Raw genomic sequence first — 24,422 nt, forward strand, 5'->3', positions numbered from 1 at the left:
TTCATCTTACCTTTTCTCGGAATTTCTCAATGGCAGAAGAATTCTGCAGATAACCGTGTTCCCTAAATTATTCCATGGCTTTACATCTTATAGACTGCATCTGTCCCTCCATTTTCTCTGTATTCCCCACTGACCAAGCTGTTATTCCACAGTCCTTCTCTGTGCCCTGCTTGAATCTTTAAGCTTACCACCTCTGCAGCCTTCAGCTCACAGCTGTCAGGAGTCTGCCATGCTACCTACAGGACCGGTTGACATAAGAGCACTTTCCAGGGCACTGCACACCTTGCTTTACTCCATCCTGATGCACTGCCGTCTCTTTTGTTTATGCTGAAATCTTTACTTATTTTCACCTGAGGATACCAATGAGTTCCAAGGCTTGGTACCTCTGGAAATGAAATGTAATGAAAAATTGCACTTGTATAGCACGTAACTACCCGGGGGCCTCGCAGCGCTTTAGACTGATTACTGTGGCGGGCTACCGGGTACGTCAACACGCTTTTGCAAACAAGTGAGTTTTCAGAGCTTTCCTGAATAGCATTCGGTTGTTATTCTCTCTCAGAGCTAGAGGGAGAGAGTTCCAGAGCCTCGCAGCCGTGTGGGCAAAGGAGCGGCCGCCCCATCGGGCTTTGTTGATTTTAGTTGTGGTTGCCAAATGCAGTGTACCAGAGCGAAGAGCCCTAGATGGCGTATAAGGCACCACTAAGGGAAACAGAACGGCAGGGCCAGTTCGGTGGAAAGATTTGTGCAAAATGCACATGGCCTTAAACTGCGCTCTGGCAACCACAGGGAGCAAATGGAGTTCTTTTAGTGCATTCCTCGCTGATTGCCAGCGAGGAATGTTAAACAGTAGTCGGGCGGCACAGTTTTGCGTGATTTGCAGCCTATTGGGTCACTACCGCCGGGGCTCCTAAATATAGGGCATTTCCATAATCCAGGCGAGAAAGTATCAGGGCCTGCACCATGACCCTTCTCGCCTGGAATGGGAGCAGAGGGAGCACCTTGCGGAGCATTTTCATTAGCCCAACACATGTGGAGGCAGTTTTGGTAGCTTGGACCGAGAAATCCAGCGCTTTGTCAAGCCAGATTCCCAGGCTCTTTATCTGAGGTTTGGGGCGAGGGGGAGATCTGAGACATGTGGGCCAGATGGAAGCCAAGGTGGTCAAGGAGGGGTTGCCCAATAACATGATCTCAGTCTTCTCCCCGTTGAGTTTGAGGTGGGAGGATTGCATCCACTTAGTGACAGCCTCTAGACAAGGGCCCAGGGTGTTAGACGACCCCTCCGTGTGGTCCAGGGAGACCACCAATTGGGTGTCGTCGGCGTAGGTGACAATACGCACACCAAAAGGGTGGACTATCTTCTCTAGAGGTTGCATATAAACGTTAAAAAGGGTGGGGCTTAGGGAGGAGCCCTGGGGGACCCCACAGCTGAGCGGATGCTTGGAAGATACCACCTCGCCCTCGAACACCTGGAAGAATCGCCCGTCCAGGAAGGAAGTCAGCCATGCCAGGGCCGCGCCCGACACACCCATGCCCTTCAAACGATGTAATAGTGTGGCATGGTTAACTGTGTCGAACGCGGCACTAAGGTCGAGGAGTATGATGGCTGTTTTTCCTCCCCGGTCCAGTATAGCTCTCGCTGCCTCCGTCACTGCCAAAAGGGCAGTTTCAGTGCCGTGCTGAGGGCGGAACCCCGTCTGAGAGACGCGTAGTAGATTATTGGATTCTAAATAATCCACTAAGATCTTGTTGACATGTCTCTCCAGCAGTTTGCTCATCCAAGGAAGCAGAGAGATGGGGTGAAAATTGTTCTGATCCAGGTTCGGCTTTTTCAGCAGAGCCCTGACCATCGCACACTTCCATGGAGCTGGAACGGAGTTGGAGGTGATAGAGGCATTGAGGACATCCAAGATGAACGGGCGGATGGTATCAATCACCTTAACTAGAGTCTGCGTAGGTGCTGGGTCATTAGAAGATCCCGAGATGACTTTAGGGATCATTTTATCTAATGTACTAGAGTCAAGAAATGGAATGGTGTCCAGTGAACAGGAGATGGGCAGGTCAGAATCTGTTGTGGGGGTGAAACCCGTATCATCACTACCTGTAGAGAATAGGGAATAAATGGCCTGAATCTTCTGAAAGAAGAAAGTGGCTAAGTTATCACAACGGGCCTGTGCGCCATCCGATGACAGGAGCTCAGAGGGAGGGGAAATTAGGGATTTCGCAATTCTAAAGATTTCCCTAGGGGAGTTCGCGGCAAGATTCATTTTGGTTCCGTAGAACTCAGCTTGTGCAGATTTTATTTCATTTTTGTAGTGCTTTATTACGGCTCTATACTCAGTTTTCTTCAATTGAGAACGTTCTTTTCTCCAGGCTCTCTCCGATTTGCGGCAGGCTTGTTTCAAAATTCTAAGGGCGGGAGAATACCAGGGAGCAACTTTAGATCTTTTTATTACTTGCAAAGAACCCTTCGGAAGAACTTGATCAAGGGTGCTGGAGATCCAATTATCAAAGTTGAGAGCGGCTGTATTGGAATTAATCGTCTTCCGGGGTGGCTGTTCGATAAGGGCCTGTTCCCATTTAGGAAGCGGAAGAGAGCTCCATTTCCTGCCCCAATATTTATCATGAATTTGTGAGGTGGAGGGAGTGCTTATGGACCATGTAAGAGGTATTAAAAAGTGATCGGTCCAGGGCAGTGGTATAGGTACCTCGACCAATAGACTGTCTAGATTACTGTAGACGTGATCTAAGAGGTGTCCCTTGTTATGTGTCGGATGGAAACCCTTTTGGGACAAGTCGATGGCCTGGAGGTTTAAACGGAGGCTATTAGCTGCTACATCAAGCGGATCGTCTAAATGCAGATTCAGGTCGCCCAGCAAAGTAAGATTTGCCGAGGTAAGCACTAAATTAGCAGCTATATCCGTCATGTTAGTGACGAAGTCGCCGAGGGAACCAGGTGGTCGGTAGGCTAAAATACCGGAAAAGGTGACGGTGGGGGAGAATTCAAGAATGAAATGTAAGCTCTCACAGGCTGGTGTGGTAGAGGAAGTGACACAGCATCTATAATTATCTCTATAGATGATGGCCAATCCTCCGCCTCTACCTGTCTGGCGGTCCAGTCGCTTAAGGGTGTAGCCTTGAAGAGTGGCCCACACTGAAGCTGGATCATTTTCTAGCTGAAGCCATGTCTCGGTTAGAAAAAGGGCTTCAGGGTTGAGCTCCTCTATCAATATCGCCAGTTCAGTGTGGTGCTTTGGCAGGGACCGACAGTTCAGGAGAAACATTTTCTTTTTATACATAGAGGAATGTTTGCCTGGGTTAGGGAGGGATAAACACCAGTCACATATTTTACAGCGGGCATTTGTAGTAGTGGGGAGGACCGAATGTAAGCAAAGCGAATCAATTTGCTGCGGTGGACCGGGGAGTCAGCGCGCCAAGTGGCAGGGGTAACAACAATTTTAAAATAACAGTTTAAAAATAGTCAGGTTAAAAAACCCTTGCAGCAATGTAGTTTCAATACACACGTTAGCGCTACGATGTTAGTAATCAATCTGGTCGAGCGCGCGAGTGCAGAGCCCTTATGTAGTCAGGGAGGGAGGGGAGACTAGACCGTCACCCTCGAAAGATGGCCGCCCGCCGAGGAACAACCAGGAAGTGCAAGCGCTATTCCTCCCTCCACAACAAACAGCATCAATTTGCTGCGGTGGACCGGGGAGTCAGCGCGCCAAGTGGCAGGGGTAACAACAATTTTAAAATAACTGTTTAAAAATAGTCAGGTTAAAAAACCCTTGCAGCAATGTAGTTTCAATACACACGTTAGCGCTACGATGTTAGTAATCAATCTGATCCGGGACAGAGATTTAATCGGTGCTCTTCATAGAAGCTGCTGGGTGCTTTCCAAGACTCTGTGAGATTACCTGGTCCTTGCCTTATTGTTAGGTGTATTCGGCTACAGACAGAACATTTTGCAAAGAGTATTCAAACTATCATTTAAGGTAGTTGGTCTAGTGTCCTTCTGCTTGTCCTTTCTTATTGCCTTTCTGTTCTTTGTTGTACAGTATTTACTTTGTCTTTCTGGTTCGGTCGTTGAGAAGCATTGCCTAGTTCCAGACCATTCTTTAATAACCAGTCCTCTATCTTCTTCAGCCCTGTTACTGTATTTCTCATTCCAGATTTCAGGCACTCCCTTGTGTGTAATAACTCCCTTCCTACTGAATTACCTTGTCCCAGCAGACAGCAAGTTCTCCCTGTCTCCATTAGTCTAGTACCATCAGCATGAGTCTCACAAAAGTCTTTGCAGGCATTCCCTCAATTAAGCCTACCTATCCTGTTATGAACCTGTGCTGTGTTTAAGGCAGACTAAGCCACCTTTGTGTTGGCAACATTCGATATTCCTGGGCAATTTTGGCTTTTTCGTTTCTTTTGCCCATCAGGAAAAACTGAATCGGAAGAAGGTGGATTCATGGTTTGACATTATAGGCTTCAGTTTAACCCCATTAAGAGTCATATTGGCTCTGCTTGACGCCCAAAAAAAAACCAAGATCATTTTCTGAACTAAACTACTAGATGGTGGAATAATTCACAGCAAATAGTTGATGCTAAACAAAGTTACAGGCCAGGCCATTGCCTACACCCACAACTGCCTAAATAGCCCAAAGCCCATGCAAAAAGAGTCCACGCTTAGGCCACAGGGATCTCTTATATGTGCAATCTAAGGAATGGAGGGCGGGGGGCTGAGGAGAAAGTATAGAGGTGAGATCCTATGTTAACATCAGAAGCGTCCAGCTCATACCCAACACCTACCAGTCTCTGGAGTTCTTTGGTCCTCTGTACCAGGAGGTCCAGTCTCGGCTCCAACGTCGCTTGCTCTTGTAGTGCCTCTTGCCTTCGCTGCACCATTAGCTCCTTCTTCACCTCCAGAAGTTCTGCCTGTTTGAGCCGCTGTCGTAGGCGCTCACACACCCGGTCTACGTACCTACAAGTTGAGAAAATGAAAGAAAGAGCCACTCGTGTCAAGATGCTCTTATTTGCATGTACTTCTCCATCTTAATCCAGGCACAGATTGGGTTCATTCACACCCTCTGGAAATTACACTTTATCCAGAATGATCTCAGAACAGACCCCCTCCTTGATGGACTCGAACCTGTGAAACCCCCCTCCCCCAGCGCCTTGAGAACCTCACGGGTGAGTAGTATCGCTTAACAAACACGTGATTGATTGATCTCGCTAAAATTGTAGGTTGGCGAAGTGTATTCATGGTCAGCGCAAACAGATAGGAGCACGTGCCAGCACTCAGCAGAACTAAATAAGTTTCCTGCCACAAAGATGCCTTGTCCCTGTAAATGACTTAATCCAGAACATTTCCTACTCTTTTTAATTCAAACACTTCATAGAAGGCCTTTCAATAATGAACTGAGAACGCATTCATTTACTCCAGATCCCCCAACATACAGCAGAAAAATAGAGAGATTATTATTTATTTAAAACAAGATTTTCTTGAGCGAGGCCAGTTCAGCCAGGGAGCCGCTAAACAAATTCTTTTATTATTTCCAACTGTCCATTGTTAGTATACAAGTACCAATCTTTCTGGTTCAACATTCAACAATAACAGAAGCATGTGTAGGTTGAGCCTGGCACTGAAAACTCTTGACATTGTCAAGGTGTTCATCTGCATTGATCAGGTAATCAAGCATCCCGAGTGGCATTTAAGACGGCTATGCACATCATGGGCCGTGCACCCTTATCCAACCCCACTACACAGGCACGTGTGAGCGAAGGCCATTGCAGTTTGATGTTTTGTTTCCAAAGTGTGAATTGAGCTTTCACACAAAAAACTTCAGCTGACACGTACACTGATTATGTAAGCAGCATGAGGGGTTGAGACTGGAGTAAGAGAGGTTTGGGTACATAAATGTAACACCACAGGATTACTAGCACACCAGACATCCGGGGTACACACCCTATTGAGCATCTCACTTTAAACCTTCATCTGCATGGTTAGCATACAAACAGTGAGATTACTACATTACAAAACATGCATTCTGTTTAAAGGCGACTAGTCTTCCATGGCTCTCTGCCTCCTGCGCTAGATGTGCATGATGGAACACAACGTTGAAATAATTAGCAGAGTAGTAGACTTGCACATATATAACTTTATATAGTTAATTGTGCGCTGCAGGGTACCATGTTGCCATAGGTATTGTGCATTAACAACAGGAAATAGATTTATTCGCAGGACTGATGCTTCATGTATTGTGTCAGTGTCTTGGATGGCAGCCTTAAGACTCACAGGTGTTAACTGTGAGTGAATAACATAAGGGGGTTGTAAGACACTGAGCATTTAATTGCAGATGTGGAGAAATAAGAACATCAGCAATGTACAATAAGATAAGCCTCATTTGTGAAAGTGAGTGATTTCAGGTTTTTCATCAAATGTGGAAAACTAGCCTTGAGGAATATTTTTGAGGACAGAGAGAAAAGGGTTTCTTTTAGAATATATGGGTTTGCAGATCAAGAAATGATTTGCTGTGCAACAAGTTTCTATATGGACACATTGTATTGTATCTTATGCTTACTACCCCTGAAGAGGTGTCAAAGCGCTTTTTTGTTGAGTAGCTCGCTACTCCGGACCCCATAAAGGATTAGTGGTGAATTATTGTTGCTTTTAGGTAGTCCCCTTAGTTTGAGGCTGGCTAATGAAGTGATTCCACAGTCCACTCATCACTTCACTAGGATCAACACAAATGGCAGATGGTCATTATATATTTTATGCAAAACGCGCTCAGCAGAAACACCAAGTGTCGAAAGGAAAACTGTATTTTTTCTTTTTGGATCCAGATCCGTGAAACGCAAGATCTCATGTATTGCTAGAGTTACTACCCAGCTTTAGTCAGTGACTTTGTAGAGGGAAACCAGATCAATTTTAGATAGTTCAGTCATGCAGCTTTCAATTATAGCAATAAGTAACAACACAAATGCCAATACTGCACAATATTTCTCACAGAGAAAGTTCCAGTTGAGTTCTGTAGTCTCACCTGAATAGACCACTCTTTCAGTCTAGAAATGTATCTCAAATTTTTTTTATTTTTTTTTATTTAAAGTTGTCATTTTATTTGGAAAAATTTAACTTTTCATTGAAAGCGTCCACAATTGATATACAAAAAGGGGGAGTTTTTTTTTTTTGGTTAGGACTACCTATCTACACTAAATACAATTTAAGGAATAGATTTGTGAATATTTACACAGGAGTGTCAGGAAGGATGTGCACACAATGCAGTGGCGTACTATTCGTTCAACACACATACAGCCAAATCAATCATTCAAACATGCAAGCAAAATCATTCATACCAGTGAGTGTTTAGGAAAAAAGTAATAGTTGGTGTGAAAACAGGAAAAGTGAGGAATAAAATCCCTGAATCTGACTTGTTTCCTCAGTCCAGGGTTTTTTGAAAAATTGATAGTCAATTCTTATAATCACCAAAGGGTGATTAGGCCATCTACTACTTGACTTCTTTTTAGATTATTTCTTACAGAGATTGGCCTAATGATATTTGGAAAAACAATCCAGGAAGGGAGGTTTACAAAACACAATGTTACACCACAAACAAAAACACAAAAGGGTCGACGCGTTTCGAATCCCTTGAAATCGTGGGATTCTCTTCAGGACCATAAACAGAATAAATCTGTGAGATTTTCGATCTCTTTTGTGGGGTGTTTTTTTATAAATATAATCAGTGTGGTGGGTCTTCTCGGCCGATGTAGCGTCCAGACTCGCTTAGCATATGCAATCTTTTCTTCGATTTTCTTGTCTATCGTTTCTTCGTTGAACACAATCTCCCCATTCGGCGTGTATCTCTGTCGCCGGTTATTTCATTAGATGTGAAATGTCCTTGCTTGTTGTTACTTTGAGGTGCAGTTGAACGTGATTGGAGGATTGATATATTGAGACGCTCAAGCTGCCACCTTTGGCATCAACGCTGATAAGTACTGGACAGACTACAGGATTCCATCTAGCATCCATAGAGTGGTTAGATTCAGAAAGTTCGTTTGTAGCTTGGTAGGACCCAAAGGAGTAAAAAGGCAGTCAAACAGCAATGTCGTTCATGGCTTTGAGGATGGTCCTGTAGTCATTTGTTACACTAGTTGATGTTCAAATGGACATACAGCATCACCGGCCCTTTGTACAGTGATCATACTACAACACAGACAGAATCAGAACTGATATTAACCGAGGCAGGAGCTCGATTTCGATTACAGACTACATCGGGAGAGTGTTTTATAGTTACCGGTAAGGGAAGGGTCCAAAAGTTTTTTTTAGCAGTAGGTTACTGGTAAAGGTAAATATTCCTGTTCAAAGGAGGGGTCAATGGCACGCCACAGCAGGGTGGCTATGCTTAAGGCTGTCTTTAATCAGAGTTGCAGATTTGAGGATTAGAGGTGTTCTAAAGAAAACTCCTCAAAGATAGCACTGTTGAGAAATCTCGGAATCTTGCGTTTAGAACCAGTAACCCCTAGCACTGCATGTTCTGTATCATGTGCATAGCACTTCATACATTTGATGGGGATCGTAATGTGCTCCTATTTGAATCCTGTTTCTGGGCACACTTTTTAGAATGCATGGTTGAAAAGGATATTGTCTGTAGATTGTTTTACATGGAGGTGTTTGTTGACGTGTGCTTGGATTGGAGACGTCCTCCAAATATGGTGGCCGTCATTGATGTGCTTCAGAAGGAAGTGTAACCTAGAACGGCAGAGCAGATGCAGTCGTGAAGGCAGATACTTACCATGCTCCATAAAGATAAGTGGGTTCCAATAAGTGATCTACAATGTGCACTACCCAGTTGTGACAGAGGCTCCTCACTGGGGGTAGGATAAGTGACCAGAGAAAAATATGTGGAGTACACCTATGTGCGACACTGGCCTAAAACCTAAAGACATGGTTAATTAAAACGAGATACTACAATATGGAGTCCATGCAGGCCCGTCCCCTGCAGGCCTCATTAAACAACCAGAGAATACTATATGGACCCAAAAGCAATAAAAGCCCAATCCCTTGGAGGCACTACATGGAGTCCACCCAAGAGAGATAAAGGCCCCCAATCACTGGGCGCATGTTTAAGCAACACGAGAACATTATACGAGTCCACAAAAGACTGTTACAGACCCTCACCACCAACCCCTGGAGACATGGTTAAGCAAGCTGTATATACTATATTTGATCCACCCTCAAGCGATACAGGCCCCAATCCCAGGAATCATGGTGAAGCAATCACAGAATACAATATGGAGTCTACTCAAGAGTGATATAGCCACCCAGCCCCTGTGGGAATGGTAGGAATTATGGCCATCTCTATGCAGTGTGTACAAGACAGCAAAATTGTCTTCAGTGTGTTTTAATTTAGACAAATTACCAAGACTTATCAGAGCTAATTCATATCAGTATTAGTCATTGATTAGGTGCCCAGTTACCACCTGATGCACCTTCACATCCTCCTCACCTGGGGGAAGCGAGAATCATAAAGAGATGCTGCATCCTCAGGCCCGTCAAGCGGCCGATGAGATCCTTCACCAGGCAGGCCATGGCGGTTACACTCTCAGTCGTCTGACCTTGAAGGATATTGGGGGCAAGCTGAAACTGGCTGACGGACACCACATCAGCTTCTTCCTTCATCTCTGCGAGCCGCTGCGACAGGAAGACCTCGAGCTAATGAAGAGTGAATATCAAGATTTGAGAAATCACTCTCACTCACACTGCATCTCTTTATCCCATTCTTATTGTCATTTTACAACACAGATTCTGACTGCATCAACCATCAAGTAGTCAATCACTTACCCCGTTAAGAACAGGAGACAGTCTATGGCCCTAGACGTGAACCACTTATGCCATCAAGTTGTGGGGGGCTGTATACAACCAGACATTTACCACTTATGCAATTGAGTAGTGGAAGCTGTTTAAGACCCCGGAAGAGAATCGTGTTGGCTTTTAACAAATAAAAAAGACCCTGGGATGGAGTCATTTTATAGTATTATGACGCCTTTGATTTTCTCAACTGAGGCCAAAAATATGTTTTCATTTCTTTATTTAATCCATAGTATAACCTTATATCTAATCTTGTCCAGATGACATCAGGTAAAAACCCAGAGAGGTAAGATGAACAGAAGAAGAATAGAGAAAAGAAGGTATGCAGCCTTCAGGCTACCATTCAGCAGCAGGACATTTCACAACCTGCACTCAACTGAAAAACAAAACAGCGCAGCAGTGGCAGGGGGCAAAATGTCTGTGGGAACAGAACATAAAGCAGTAGGAAGGAGGTACAAGGGGCATTTCAGTAAAGTAAAAAAAAAAAAAAAAAGAAGTCCGGGAGGGCCACAAAGAAAGCACAAGCATTGGCATAGCCAATAGGTCTCACCTGTGGGACCTTATAAGTGTTTAACCATACAGGGATGGGTGCTGTGCTGTTACGGATTGAAGAGCTATACAATTACTACACACTGGGTCATGCAGTCTGATTAAGGAATACATGCTTGCCTCAGGAAACAGAATTAAATCTTGGTTAATGCAGAGGAGAATAGTGACTTGTGTCTTTTTAGCGCTACGAGGACAGGAAGATGGACTCAGAGAGGGAGGGAGTTCCAGAGATTAGGTGCTAGATAGCCAGGGAGCTACCGCCAATGTGCGCTTTCTTAACTCTAGGGATGCTGGCCAGCATGGCAACAGAAGATCTGAGGTTCCCAAGTGGAAGGTTTGATAAGGGAATGCAAGTTCTGTGGGCCCTTATTCTCAAAGACCTTGTGTTTTACCGACCTCGTTACAACAGACTCCTGTGTGTGTCTTTGCACTATAGAGGGAGAGATCGGATTGGCTGCTTTATGTTCAGTAGAGGTTGTTTTTTTCTTTATCCATTCAAGTCTTGATTTGTCTGACAAGGGTTATCACCTTAGGGCGTATTAGGAGCCGCTATTTTTTTTAACACGTGGCATAAGGAATATAATAAGGGAAGCTTTTTTAAGTGTGCAGCATAGAACCAAATAGGTTTGATGTTAGGAAGGACATCTTTATAAGTAGCGTTTCATGACATTTGTATAGTTTTATGAACCATCAACAAATACAATGTAATCTTTGAACTCGGATCAACAATTTCAACATCCGAGCTTTGATTTGCAGAGGTTTCTGGGTTAGATCAGTTTGCACTTTTCACTGATTTACACAGGTTTCTTCCTGGTGCTCGGACGGTGAGGAGAGTGGCAAGAGGAGGAGAAGAAAACAGAGAGGAAAGACGAGGAATCGGAAGATGGAAAGAAGGGAGGGAGGGAGACATACGGGTCGAGAAGAATAGAAGAGGAGAGAAGCTGGAAACGGAGATTCAATCATTAGCTTATGGACGCAGTCTCCTTGTGCTCTTTGTCAAGCCTGCCCTTCCTAGTCCCTCTCTTTGGGTGCGGGTTGTACCACATGACTGAAAGACAGTGGGGTGCACTGTGGCGCACCCGTGGGCTACCTAGACAGGTGATGGCGCGTCCACGGCCCCTAGTTGAGGGGTGCTCTGCCGGGGCCCTGCGGAAGGGATACCGTGGAGAGGCCTTGCTTTGTGGAGCGCTCCGCAGGTCGCCCTGTGGCCCCGTAGGAGGCCCGCGCTGCTTCTGGCCTCGAAACCTGCTCAGCAGAGGGCAGCAGACAGGAACCAGAGACAGGCCGCCCTGTGTTTGTGGCACTGAGGAGGCGCTGCCTAGTCACGAGGAAAAATATTACCAACCCCCTCCTCCAACTCACGGAATGGGCCGTGCCACCCTCACAGTGCATGCGAGAGGCACAGCGTGCTGCTTTAGGGAGACAAAGGGGACGTCCTTACTTGTAAACCCAGCACAAAGAGCTGCAGAGGTGGGACGTACGGCCATGAACTTCTGCACACCCACCAAATATATTTAGGCTGCATGCTTTTCCACACACCCAGAGGGTGAAGAGCATAAAAGAGTATAGGGACTGCGCTCCGGGGAGCAGTGCTGAATAAAGGTCAGCACCAACAGTTCCGAAAAGCTCTAAGAAAAATATAAAGCCCGCGAGTGGTTCACGCGCACGCTTCAAGCAATTTGAGGAATGCAGCTGGCACACTGCAGGCCGCTGCTCGCTCCCAAGACCCCTATGCCATGGGAGTCAACGTTGTGAGAGAAGGCGGGACATGCACCCGCCTTTGGCCAATTGCGGGCTCTCAAGTTTTGAAAGCCACACGCACAGGCAAATAGAATTTGACAAGCAGACGCACAAGCTTTCAGAAAGCTTTCTGAATGTCTGCAGTGATTACAAGAGGCCCTCTCCTACAGCAGCGCACACGCGGTGCACTAGGCAAGACCTATAAAACCACCTGAGTCGCAGCCCACTCCCTTCCAACAATGCAGTGGCGGTCAACGTGACACACTTGCCAAAATACATAGAATGAAGCGGGACAGCAGCACGAAAACATAAGCACTGGAAAAGTCAATAGATCTGGCTTTAGCAAGTGGAGCAAAGTTTGCTTTTTAATTTTTGATTGCAAGCATATGGCACAAAAAGAAAAAAAAAACATGAAAACATTCCTTGTTCTAAGTGTGGTTTTTATATGCTTGTGTTAAAATTGTAACAACATTTCACTGAAGCAGCTTTTTTACTAATGACTTTTTTTTATGAAAAAGTTCTCTTTATTTGAATTTTTGATTGCAAACATAGCCCTGCCTACATCTTCAGGCTGGCAGGGTGACACAGAAAATTCAAACAAATAACCACAAAAGTATTCGGCCCTCCACCCTTACAACCCAACTATCCCTGCCCTACTCTTCAGTAACAGGAGCTAAGTAATGGCTTTGATATTGATATTTGATATTTATTAACTTATAAAGCGCCCGAACTACTGCAGCAGGGGTATCTCCGTGCTGTGACTGCTACCGTCATCCAGGAAGACACAGATCAGAACAAAGAGGTTTTTAGCAGCTTTCTAAATTTGAGGTAGTCAGGGCATTCACGTAAATGAATGGAGAGTTGGTTCCAGTAGAGGGGGGCAAGGTGGGAAAAAGATCTACCACCCAAGCAAGCTTTTTTACATCATCGGGTGTAAAGTAATGATTTTGACCCTGACGGAAGGGACCTGGAAGGCAGGTCCCTTACAAATGTATCTAATAGGTAGCTGGGACGCACGTAATACAGAGATTTTTAAACAATACAGCAGATCTTGAATTTAATCCGCTTCCGCACTGGGAGCCAATGCATATGTTGTAAAAGGGGTAGGGAGGCCGTTCTTGAAGTGGCATTGGCAACTAGGTGGGCTGCAGTGTTTTGGACTACCTGCAATTTATTTAAGGAGACTTCATTGGCTGAGATCAGTAGGGCACTGCAGTAGTCCAGGTGACTTAACACTAATTAGCAGTGAGTCCACACAAATATAAAACCAATATAATCATGTACCCGAATAAACAACAAAACAATAGGGAAAAGTTTAACAAAAACGAGTTCCCATCAGTCCACCATCGAGACCGCCCTTCATCATCTGGGATCTCTTGTATATATGTATCACATTCAGGGGTAAACACACCTGTCTTGGCAGATGATATACCAATGCACAGGGGTGTCCCAAAACAATTAAGCAGATGTGAAGAAATGGCGTGCCTAGTGGGGAACTGAGTAGCAGTGCTTAGAAAAATGTGTATTGTGAAAACAGAAAAGAGAAGGAGGCTCTAAAATTAGGTCGTGATCGGGGAAAACAACAATTTTAATATACACCCTCACACTCCTAAATCAGTAAAAACAGTGCAAATTAGTAGAATTTTCCCATTTCTGTTTTTATAAGAAACGGGTCACCCTTATTGGTTTTCACAAAACCAAGTCCTTTATTGAGAACCAGTTCTTCGGTGTGCGTAAGAACGTGTTTACTCAGATTTATCACGAGGCTGACGTTCCTGCCTGTTCCTGCGGAATCTTCTTGCCGTTTCTCAAGTCCATTGTTGCTGGAGAAAGATTCCAACGGACTTGGCCTTGTTGTTGGGTTCTCCGTCGGCCTCTCGGACGTCCAAAACCCTGTCCTAAAAAAGGCTGCTGGTTAAAGTCAGGGTATGGTTGTTGTGGTCCAAAAGGACCTGACGGAGGAAAAGTAGGTGGGCCCCAAGGTGATGGTTGCCACCAAGGTGGAATCGGAGGTTGGCTATAGTAGGGATTATAACCCCTTCGATTTCTCCTGTTGTTACCTCGCCCTCTCGCGCCACCCTTATTACTACCTTGGTTGGAAGAGTCAGAGTCAGTAGATGTCTCATCAGAATTTGACGTACCATATGTCGATCCTCCTGTCCGGCCATTGTTGTTAAAAGCCGCCGGTACGTAATTATCACCTGTATACGGATATATAGTCTCAGCAGAAAACTTGGCCAAGTCTTTCTTAAATTTTTAAAGTTTATTGAACAGGATAGAGTCCCTAAGTTCTTTGCTGGTTTTATTTCCTTCCTCCTGTCCTTTGCTGAACATCTTACCAGACAGAGTTGTCCTGATCTGGCCCTCTAAAGTTTGAATTTCGACCAAGGTAGTGGATGCACCGCACTATAAAGAAAACGACAAAAAAGATGTATATATACACCTAAATACATTCCGCATCTAACTAGTCTTAACATACGCCAGTAGCGGCGCCGCATTTGCCTGCCGATGTCAAGAGACACCACCTGGTTACATTCGCCGCTTATGGGAATGTATTGTTGCAAATTGTTATCGGTCCTGTGACTCGAAAGCAGCAACCAACAAACTAAAACTCAAAAAGCCGAGACCAGAGATAGTCCCAACATACACGGTCTGCACTCCTTAATGATTGTGAGTCGAACTTACCTCTCCGTCGGTACACCGGTCGTCCCTCAAAGCTCTATCGTGGGGAGGAACCGACTCGGTGCACCGGAGGGAGATAAATGCATGTCCTGCTTCCGCATTGGGCGTTGGGCGTGTACAAACGTGCCCGGCGCGTGATTACGTCCCAACGCACTACTGCTGTCGGGAAGTGTAGTTCTAATGAGCTGATGAAATATTGGTCGAAATTCAAACTTTAGAGGGCCAGATCAGGACAACTCTGTCTGGTAAGATGTTCAGCAAAGGACAGGAGGAAGGAAATAAAACCAGCAAAGAACTTAGGGACTCTATCCTGTTCAATAAACTTGAAAAATTTAAGAAAGACTTGGCCAAGTTTTCTGCTGAGACCATATATCCGTATACAGGTGATAATTACGTACCGGCGGCTTTTAACAACAATGGCCGGACAGGAGGATCGACATATGGTACGTCAAATTCTGATGAGACATCTACTGACTCTGACTCTTCCAACCAAGGTAGTAATAAGGGTGGCGCGAGAGGGCGAGGTAACAACAGGAGAAATCGAAGGGGTTATAATCCCTACTATAGCCAACCTCCGATTCCACCTTGGTGGCAACCATCACCTTGGGGCCCACCTACTTTTCCTCCGTCAGGTCCTTTTGGACCACAACAACATACCCTGACTTTAACCAGCAGCCTTTTTTAGGACAGGGTTTTGGACGTCCGAGAGGCCGACGGAGAACCCAACAACAAGGCCAAGTCCGTTGGAATCTTTCTCCAGTAACAATGGACTTGAGAAACGGCAAGAAGATTCCGCAGGAACAGGCAGGAACATCAGCCTCGTGATAAATCTGAGTAAACACGTTCTTACGCACACCGAAGAACTGGTTCTCAATAAAGGACTTGGTTTTGTGAAAACCAATAAGGGTGACCCGTTTCTTATAAAAACAGAAATGGGAAAATTCTACTAATTTGCACTGTTTTTACTGATTTAGGAGTGTGAGGGTGTATATTAAAATTGTTGTTTTCCCCGATCACGACCTAATTTTAGAGCCTCCTTCTCTTTTCTGTTTTCACAATACACATTTTTCTAAGCACTGCTACTCAGTTCCCCACTAGGCACGCCATTTCTTCACATCTGCTTAATTGTTTTGGGACACCCCTGTGCATTGGTATATCATCTGCCAAGACAGGTGTGTTTACCCCTGAATGTGATACATATATACAAGAGATCCCAGATGAAGGGCGGTCTCGATGGTGGACTGATGGGAACTCGTTTTTGTTAAACTTTTCCCTATTGTTTTGTTGTTTATTCGGGTACATGATTATATTGGTTTTAAATTTGTGTGGACTCACTGCTAATTGAGGTTGGTGTCAATTCTAATCAGGGGGTTTAGCAGTCAGGGTCTTAAACATACCCCTGGGACCTTTTTGTGTTTAGTTGACTTAACACTAATGCCTGGATCAGAGTTTTCCGCGTAGAAGAGGATAAGAAGGGGAAGATTCTTCTAAATAGAACGAATGTGTGAAAACATGCCCCCGTAGTTGTGGCGACATGTTCTCCCACTGTTAGTTTCTGATCTATGCAGACACCCAAGTTGTTGACCAAAAAAACAAACGTTTTTGATGCACTGTACACCTCAATAGCAATAGTGAAGGCACCCTCAGTATCAAACAAACCAAAATAAGCTAATGTAGTCCTTCAATGATCTTTATTTACAAAGGTTCCTATGGTTGTGCAGAGATTTTTGATACTCCTGAGACACTTGGATCACATTATTTCCCTGAATTCCATTAGGATTAGTGATACATGAGGTCTCCACCATGTTTCGAACACTTTACCCTTATGCTCGAGTGTCATAGCAATTTTTTCCACACAGATTATCACCCACACCTTGTGTAGCCATGCCCTGTAGTCCGGTATCTTAGCCGCTCCGCATGCAGCCGGAATGACATGTTTTGCCGTAACCAATAACACCATAACTAGTTTTTCCCTTGATGGCTTGAGTGGATATGAAAGACTGTCAGCCATCCCTTAAAGCATGTATGCTGGTCCCAACAACTTATGTTCAGACATTGAATCAATGTCATATTTTGTAAGCTTAGGGTAGAGCCATCTCAGGTGTCAAAGCATGCCTGTCCCTTCGCTACCTTGCCAACACTCTTTAGATCTAGAATTATCCCATGCATGGAGTCTCTCTGAGGTGTGACACCAGTATGATGTTACTCGTAGAACCGTTTCTTTAAAAGTTGCGCTGGGTGTAGACACTTTCGCCCATTGATATACAGAGGTCCATTCTTATGGGGTCAAAGTTTAAAGTTTGCACCAGCTCAGTCTCCCTCTTCTGTCCAGGTGTTTTCGCACATGCCGCACGGCTCAATAGGAATTTGTACATTTCGGTTAGCATAGGTTTGATCCCAGATTAAGTTTTCAGAAATGTCCTGATGGGCAACAGTGGCTAGCCCGCAGCTTTCCTAATTGAGCTATGTTCCATCCTGTGCTTAATCTGTAAATATCCGTGGCTTTCCTGTTCTGTGGTGACTTTTTTTTTACATAGCAGCCTTTCATCTGTGCCGTGCAATTTATTATTATTATTTTGTCTGAATGAGACAAGAATAAATCATTACCCAACCAATGACTTAAATCTTGTGAAGCTATATGTTAAAATGTCACTTAAAGACTTTTTTAGCAACTTTATAAAATCAGCCGAAAATAAATTGCCATTTAACTAGGCACCAATACTGAAAGCAAAATAAATAGCTGGTAATTCATGGTAATTAAATGTGAATAAGTATTTTCTGAATCGCCTTTGTCTCTGAAGAGAAAGGTACTATTTTTAGGCGGATGTGAACAATGTGCGCAGGCTTTGTTCAGTCACTGAAAGTGAAGGAAGTCAATGGGAAAAGCACACTGACCCACTGCCTCATGTTGCATGTTGAGCTGAAGCAAATATCAGGATGACAATTTAACAGACCAGTGGATGAAGCACACTGAGCAAAAGCCCATCTTAGGCTGTCTCAAAGACCAGACCAAAAAAGTTCAAAACATGTTTTTTTTAAAGGCGCTAGGCAGGGAACTCACGCACACCAAAAACCTGCGCAAACCAGGCAACTATGAATGGTGTGTGGTGAAGTATCCTAGAATCAAAAGCGAATAGAAAAAAAGAAACGGAAATGACAAGAAAATGGAGTATTCCAAGGGCAAGTTCAATTTCAGACAACAAGTTGGTGTTTTGCAGCGATCTGAAATATAGCTACGTTCTATTCTGAATTTATTATGATGAGACACACATGGTCTCTAACCCCATAAAACATGGTGACCAGTTGGAAGAGGATGCAGGATACTGGTAACTGGTACCATACTACCTACAAAGATCTTCCTAGGATTTGTACTATAGCCATGTCTATGTCCTGTTGAAAGCACCAGAAGTGTTTAAATGTGCAGAAATATATCACCCATCTTAGAGTTAACTTAATAATATATTGTTGAGCTCACTGTTTTTAATCTGTGAAGTGTGTTATCATGAATAAAGGAATGTGGGATGCCACTAACAGTTTCAATGAGTTCAGGGTAGTTGCTTGATGCAGCAAAGAACATGATACTGAATACAAAGCACTTGTAGGTACAGTTTCAGACAGAGACACAGTATTAAGGCAGCAACAAAACCATTGTTTTTGTACTGTTAGGACAGTGGAAGCAGGAGTAAGAGGGAGGGCCAGGACCCTCACTTGTATGGTATTTAGAAGCACTTTGCTAGGTCTGATGTTGAAACTTTGGTAACCCCTGTTCAGAAGTACGGAAATTATGTGCTACCAAGGCTTGTGAAGTACCTTTTTTTATCTTCTACTCCACACTTCTTGTCTTTTCCTTTCTTTGGTCAATTTGTATTCCTCTTCTGTTCCTCTTACTTACCTCTATCGACTTCCATCTCTTGGCTTCCAACTATCGTCATCCGGACAAGAGATGGGACAAGGATATACTGTGGATTAAATCAAGTCATGAGACACTTTTCGGTTTCTTCCTCGCTGAGGATATCAAAGACTCCCCAACACTATAAAATGTCTCCACCCCAGGTCATTTTATATTTGTTATGATTATTATGGGAAATAACATGGAGTGTATAAAATGTCCTCTTCTGAGATACACTTTAGCGTTTGAAAGCCACTGTCACATTCTACCCCGTGATCATCACTTACCTCCAGGAGCTCGTCGATAAACTGACTGCGCGTTGCTGGGTTTTGCAGTATAGTCAGAGCATCAGGGCCACGAGCCACACCATCTGGGTCTACAAGAGGGCAGGAGTATAGAAAGGATTGAGACGGGAAAGACAATGAGGATTGAGGAAGTAAGAGTAACATTGAATTAGTAATATGAAAGTGAACTTCAGGTGGCCAACACACTGGAGATTGACCGAACTCCAATAAAACTGCGCTCATCAGGAATATGAAGTGCCATAAAACCTTAAGACTCATGACTGATTGAACCCGCAAATCTGTGTGTGAAGTCAATCACCAGGAAAGCACACTACCCTGGTCTTGTCATCACTAGAAGCACCAGTCGCTTAGTACAACTGCCATGGGCTCTAATGCCAGCAGGGGAAAAGGCCTCTCATCCATTGGCTCTGTAATAACAAGCACTGGCAAAGCCAATAGGTCTCAGCAATGCCCAAGCAATTGGCCTTGTCAATGTGAATTTCTTTTAGTCATGTTGTCTAGCAGCACATCTGCTGTTCAGCATGGCTGAAAGTCACTGAAAGCCCAGAATCACAGGATGTTGAGCCGACGCCGAGTTTCTTCGCCCCCCTCCATGCTACATTTATTGTCCTGACCCTCCCAAAACAAAAAAGTGCTATGACGTGGCCTACGCTGGCCACTTCATGGTGCTTTTTTCAGCACCTAGGCATTGTTGTATGTGGGACGGTTGCAGATGAGACTTTGCGTGATTTACTGTGAACCCTAAGTTGGTGAGTAGTTGAATAGTGGTGTGAGTGTGATGTACACACTGACTGTATGAGCTGGCTTTTATTAGCCAGTCGTCGAGATATGGGAAGACGTGAATGTGTTGTCTTCTGAGATGAGCTGCAACTACCGCCAGGCACTTGATGAATACTCTGGATGCTGTGGTGACTCCGAATGGGAGTACTTTGAATTGGTAGTGTTGACATCCACTACAAACCTGAGGTATCTCCTGTGAGATGCGTGAATACAAATATGAAAGTAGGCGTCCTTGAGATCTAAAGTGGCAAAGAAGTCAAAGAAGAGGAAGAACCTGTGCAGTGTGACCATGTGGAAATGGTCTGATTGTATGTACAGGTTTAGGGCTCTCAGTTCTAGAATAGGTCTTAGGTAGCCGTCCTATTTTGGAATTAGAAAATACAGAGAGTAAACTCCTGTGTTTTGTTGGTGCAGGGGAACTGGTTCTATTGCCCCCTTCTGCAGGAGTGAGATTACTTCCTGCTTGAGGAGCGATAAATGTTCTAACTGCAATTGAAGCTGTTTGGGTGGTATGCTGGGGGGGGCAGAGGTAAGTTCTAGACAGTAACCTGACTGAACAATTTGTCTCACCCAGCTGTCTGTGGTGATGTTGTTCCAGACAGGAAGGAAATGCTGTATTTTTCCCACGACCGGAGTGGAATGGTCTGGGGGGAGCGGAGGGAACTCATTGGGTAGGTGTGGCGGCAGATCTGGTATTATGGTCTTGCCTCTACCTTTGTTATTGTTGCCTCTGTATCCACCTTTCTGGTAACCTCTGGTGAATGTAGACAGGGTTGGAGCCTTATAAGAGGTGGAGGGGTTGTCAGAGGAGTATCCTCTGGAGGTGCGCTTGTAGAAGGAGCGACAAAAGGAACATCTGGGAGCTTGCGATTGCATTGCTCCCATGGATTTGGCTGTGTCTGTGACCTTTTTAATTTTTTCTAGTGATGAGTCGACGTTAGGCCCAAATAGGTGTTCCTGATCGAATGGTTGGTTTAGAATAGAAGTTTTTACTTCTGGTTTAAACCCAGAAATGCGTAGCTAAGCATGCCAACACAGAAGGACACTTGTGTTGACTGCTCTAGAAGCGGTGTCTGCTGCATCCAGAGCACAGCGAATGGAAGTGTTAGTGATTATTTTTCCTTCTTGTATAAGGTAATTGGCCCTGTTTTTATATTTGTCTGGAAGGTGTTGTAATAAGGTCTCTAACTCATCGTAATATGCCCTATCGTACCTGGATAACAAAGCTTGAGTGTTGGCAATACGCCATATGTTAGCAGCTTGGGACGCTGTTCTTTTGCCAGAGGCGTCCAAGAGTTTAGACTCATTATCAGGGTGTGGAGAATCTCCTGATGTCTGAGAATTGTCTCTTTTCCTAGTGTTGGAGACTACTTGTGAATCTAAGGGAACAGGGCCTTTAATATAAGCTGGGCCCACAGGGGCAGCTTTGTATTTTTTCTCGATCCTTGGGTTGAAAACTCTAGCCCTAACAGAATCTTTAAAAACTTCGGGTGCATGCTTAATGACCCGTTTTAGCATAGGTAAGTTAGAGGTGGCCCTTTGTGACGTGTCATAAGTGTTCATTAGGAAATCCTCTTCCACTGGGTCTGTATGTAAGGTAACCCCATGGTATTGCGCAGCTCTGTATAGCAGCTGATTAAATGCTGTTGTGTCCTCTGGAGGTGAAGGTCTAGAGGGGTACACATCCACCTGAGGAACATTAGGGACAACTGGAGTGTTGTAATCATCCCAGGGGTCAGGGGAAGAAGGTGGACTAAAGTCTCCTAGTGGCGCTTTCCCTGCACCCTCCCCTGTGTTATTTGAGCTATCATCATCATCCCGTGGTGGTGGGGGGGGGGGGGTGTAGGAGAGTGGTGTGGTGGGGGAGGTGGAGGTGGAGGAGAAGGTGATGGTGAAGGATGTTTTTTTGGTGGTTGAGCCGGAGCAGGTGTATCAAATGGTCTCTTGTTTGAGCTTAAAATAAGCTGACCAGTTTTGGGGTCTTTTATAAGAGTCTCTTGTTTAGGATCTGGCATAAAAAGCTCTTCTGATGGATGCTGGTCTTTCGGCGCCAACTTTTTAGGTTCGGTTGCTTTACGGGCACCGTCTCTGGAACGGTTTTGTCTTTTGGCTTGGAGTTGTGAGGTTTTACAGTCTTTGTAAGTGGAACCGGTGTTTTCTTGGGTTCCGAAGGTTTTTTCGGTTCCGAAGTTTTCGGCTCCCAGGTTGTTCTGAACCTTTAGGGAGTGGATTTTTGCTCTGCTCCGTGTGTTTTTCGGAGTCGAAGGGTCGGTGATTGGTGGTTTCGATGCTGAGTGCTTCGATGTGGAGGCAGTGTTCGGCGCGGAAGTGGAGGGCGTTTTCTTTTTCGGTGCCGATGAATGAGTTTCGGTACCGATGGCAGGCTGACTCGAGCCCGAGTGGCCTGAAGGCTTCTTAGCCAAGCCCAAGTGGGGGACATGGGAAGCAGTCTCTGTGTGTGCACCTGGGCCCGAAGGTGAAGGTGTGACCGAAGCCTTTTTGGATGGTGTATGGAGGGGGTCGGGCGATTTGTCTACTTACGACCCGCTGCGCCGAGTGAGGTCTTCAATGTCGGAGTCCTTGGCTTCGGAGGCGCTGTGTTCTTCAAAGCACTCCTGTTCTGGAACGTTGACGCTCTTTTGGAAGATGTCGTCGGGAATGGATATCGACGAGCGAGCCATTGCTCTTCGAGCTCAACGATCTCAAATGGTCTTCTTGGAGCGGAAAGAGGCACAACCTGCACAGTCTCTGGCCTTGTGCTACGGTGAAAGACAGAGGTCACACACCTCATGCAGATCAGTGTGGGGAAACTTCGACCCACATTGAGGACACTTTTTGAATGGAGTCCTTTCCATGAGCCAGATGCTAAGGCCCAGGTAGGCCCGAAGGCCCTCGACGATGATCAGAATCGAGGACTTCGATGTTGGAGACTAGGTTTCCCGATCGAAAACAATACCGTAGAAAGGGTGAAGGATTGTGCGTCGAAAGTTGTATCTGTAACAACACCAAACTGGAGCGCGATAAACACATCCGAGCCCAATGAAGGAAAAAAACAATCTGAAGATGGAGCCAATGCCCATACGCACTATCATTCAAAGGAGGAGTCACCTATCTCGTGACTTCAAAGACTTCTCCAAGACAAAAACAAGTGCAAACATCCGGGCCCATCACCAGGTGGCAATCTATGCTTAGTGTGTGATCTGCAGCTCATATGCCTCTAACATATAGCTCCGCAAACCAGGGGCAGTGTAAGAAGACATGCACTTGGTCCAGGCGCTATTGGAGGGCCAAACACAAGAGGGCATGACACCCGCATGCCATGACAAATGGCATCAAAGAAAATGAGAGCAATGCTAAAGTTTACCAATGGTAGGCGATGGACGGCCGATAAGCCCACAGATAGAACACAACATGTCTCTTCGAGACGGCACATGAGCTGTCTAGCCAAGCAGCTAAAAACAATAGATTTCGCACAGGCGAAAAATATTGGCTTTGCCAATACTTGTGGTGTTTGAAGCTTTAGGCTGGAAAATGTAGTTTTTTTTTATTTTTATTTTTTATTATTAATCGGTAACATAACAAACACAGGAGTGTTAGCCTACATCCACAAAGTGGCCGGCTTCCGATGAAAAGAGCAGAGCATATGAAACATGTAAATCAGTTATCCTTGTACACAGCAAGCCGCCAACAACCACTTCGGGCCGGCTGCGTCCAGCAATCATTGAGGAGCCACTGCAGTGTAACATGTAACAATTGGACATGGGCTAATGATAAACCTACATTTACACTCTTTGGGTGAAGGTTAAAAGGAAAGAATAAAGAGGGAACACAGGTGGTCAGTGTTCACTGCACTCTCATACTGAATCATGCTAACAAACCTATAAATGAGGCCTCCTAGGGAGGGGCTCGCGGGGGGGGAAGAGGGAGGCGACAGATATTAGGACAGAAGGGCATATATTCGTCTCAGGGGGTCACTAAACCAATATCTACAGAAGCATTCAGTGCGATCGTGTTCTCTGAGACATATCCAGGAGTGTGGAGCAATATTCTCAGTGCTGTTGACTCATGTATGAAGGGTTGGGTCAGTGCGAGGGGCAATCTGCCAAGTTCATTGTATCAGCGTCTGCCGTTCTGGCAGATAGGTAGGATGTCAGTGGTGACCAAATGTCTCGAGGTCTCGAGGACGCAGGCAGCAATTCAGCATAATTGGATAGCTGTTCCTGGCAATAGGTCATGTCATCCAGCCATTCCTTAAACTTGGGAGCCCTCCCTCTACCCCAGCGGCATGCCACTCGTCTCTTAGCCATCAATAATGCTAACGCTATGTATTTACGAGATGGTGACGGAACAGGTAGGACATAGCCAAGCAATGCCATCAGTGGAGTAGTGTCCAATTGTATCTCAGTCATCTGATGCAGAGCCTCAAAGACCTTCTCCCAGCAGGCTCGGACTACCGGACAGCTCCAAGCTAAGTGTAACATATCTGCATTGGTCGCATGGCACCTTTCACAGGCGTCCGATTCTCGCAGCCGAAACCGGTACATTTTGGCTGGTGTGTAATACAACCTGTGGAGGTATTTGTAGTGTATAATGCGCCAGCGGCTACTGGCCGATACACGCT

The 24,422-nt window shown here is 45.1% G+C and overlaps 1 protein-coding gene across 1 annotated transcript in view; it reads right to left on the reverse strand.

The window, feature by feature from the left end:
* Positions 1–24,422, reverse strand: part of CDK5RAP3 (CDK5 regulatory subunit associated protein 3) — a 69,592-nt gene that overhangs the window by 4,145 nt on the left and 41,025 nt on the right. Inside the window, exons 11-13 of the mRNA XM_078645572.1 lie at positions 19,004–19,092; positions 9,495–9,700; positions 4,801–4,972 (exon numbers count right to left, since the gene is read on the reverse strand). Coding sequence (XP_078501698.1) covers positions 4,801–4,972; positions 9,495–9,700; positions 19,004–19,092 — 467 coding nt within the window. The remainder of the gene's footprint in view (positions 1–4,800; positions 4,973–9,494; positions 9,701–19,003; positions 19,093–24,422) is intronic.

This window comes from Lissotriton helveticus, chromosome 5_1, assembly GCF_964261635.1.
Source record: "Lissotriton helveticus chromosome 5_1, aLisHel1.1, whole genome shotgun sequence".
Classification (NCBI taxonomy): domain Eukaryota; kingdom Metazoa; phylum Chordata; class Amphibia; order Caudata; family Salamandridae; genus Lissotriton; species Lissotriton helveticus.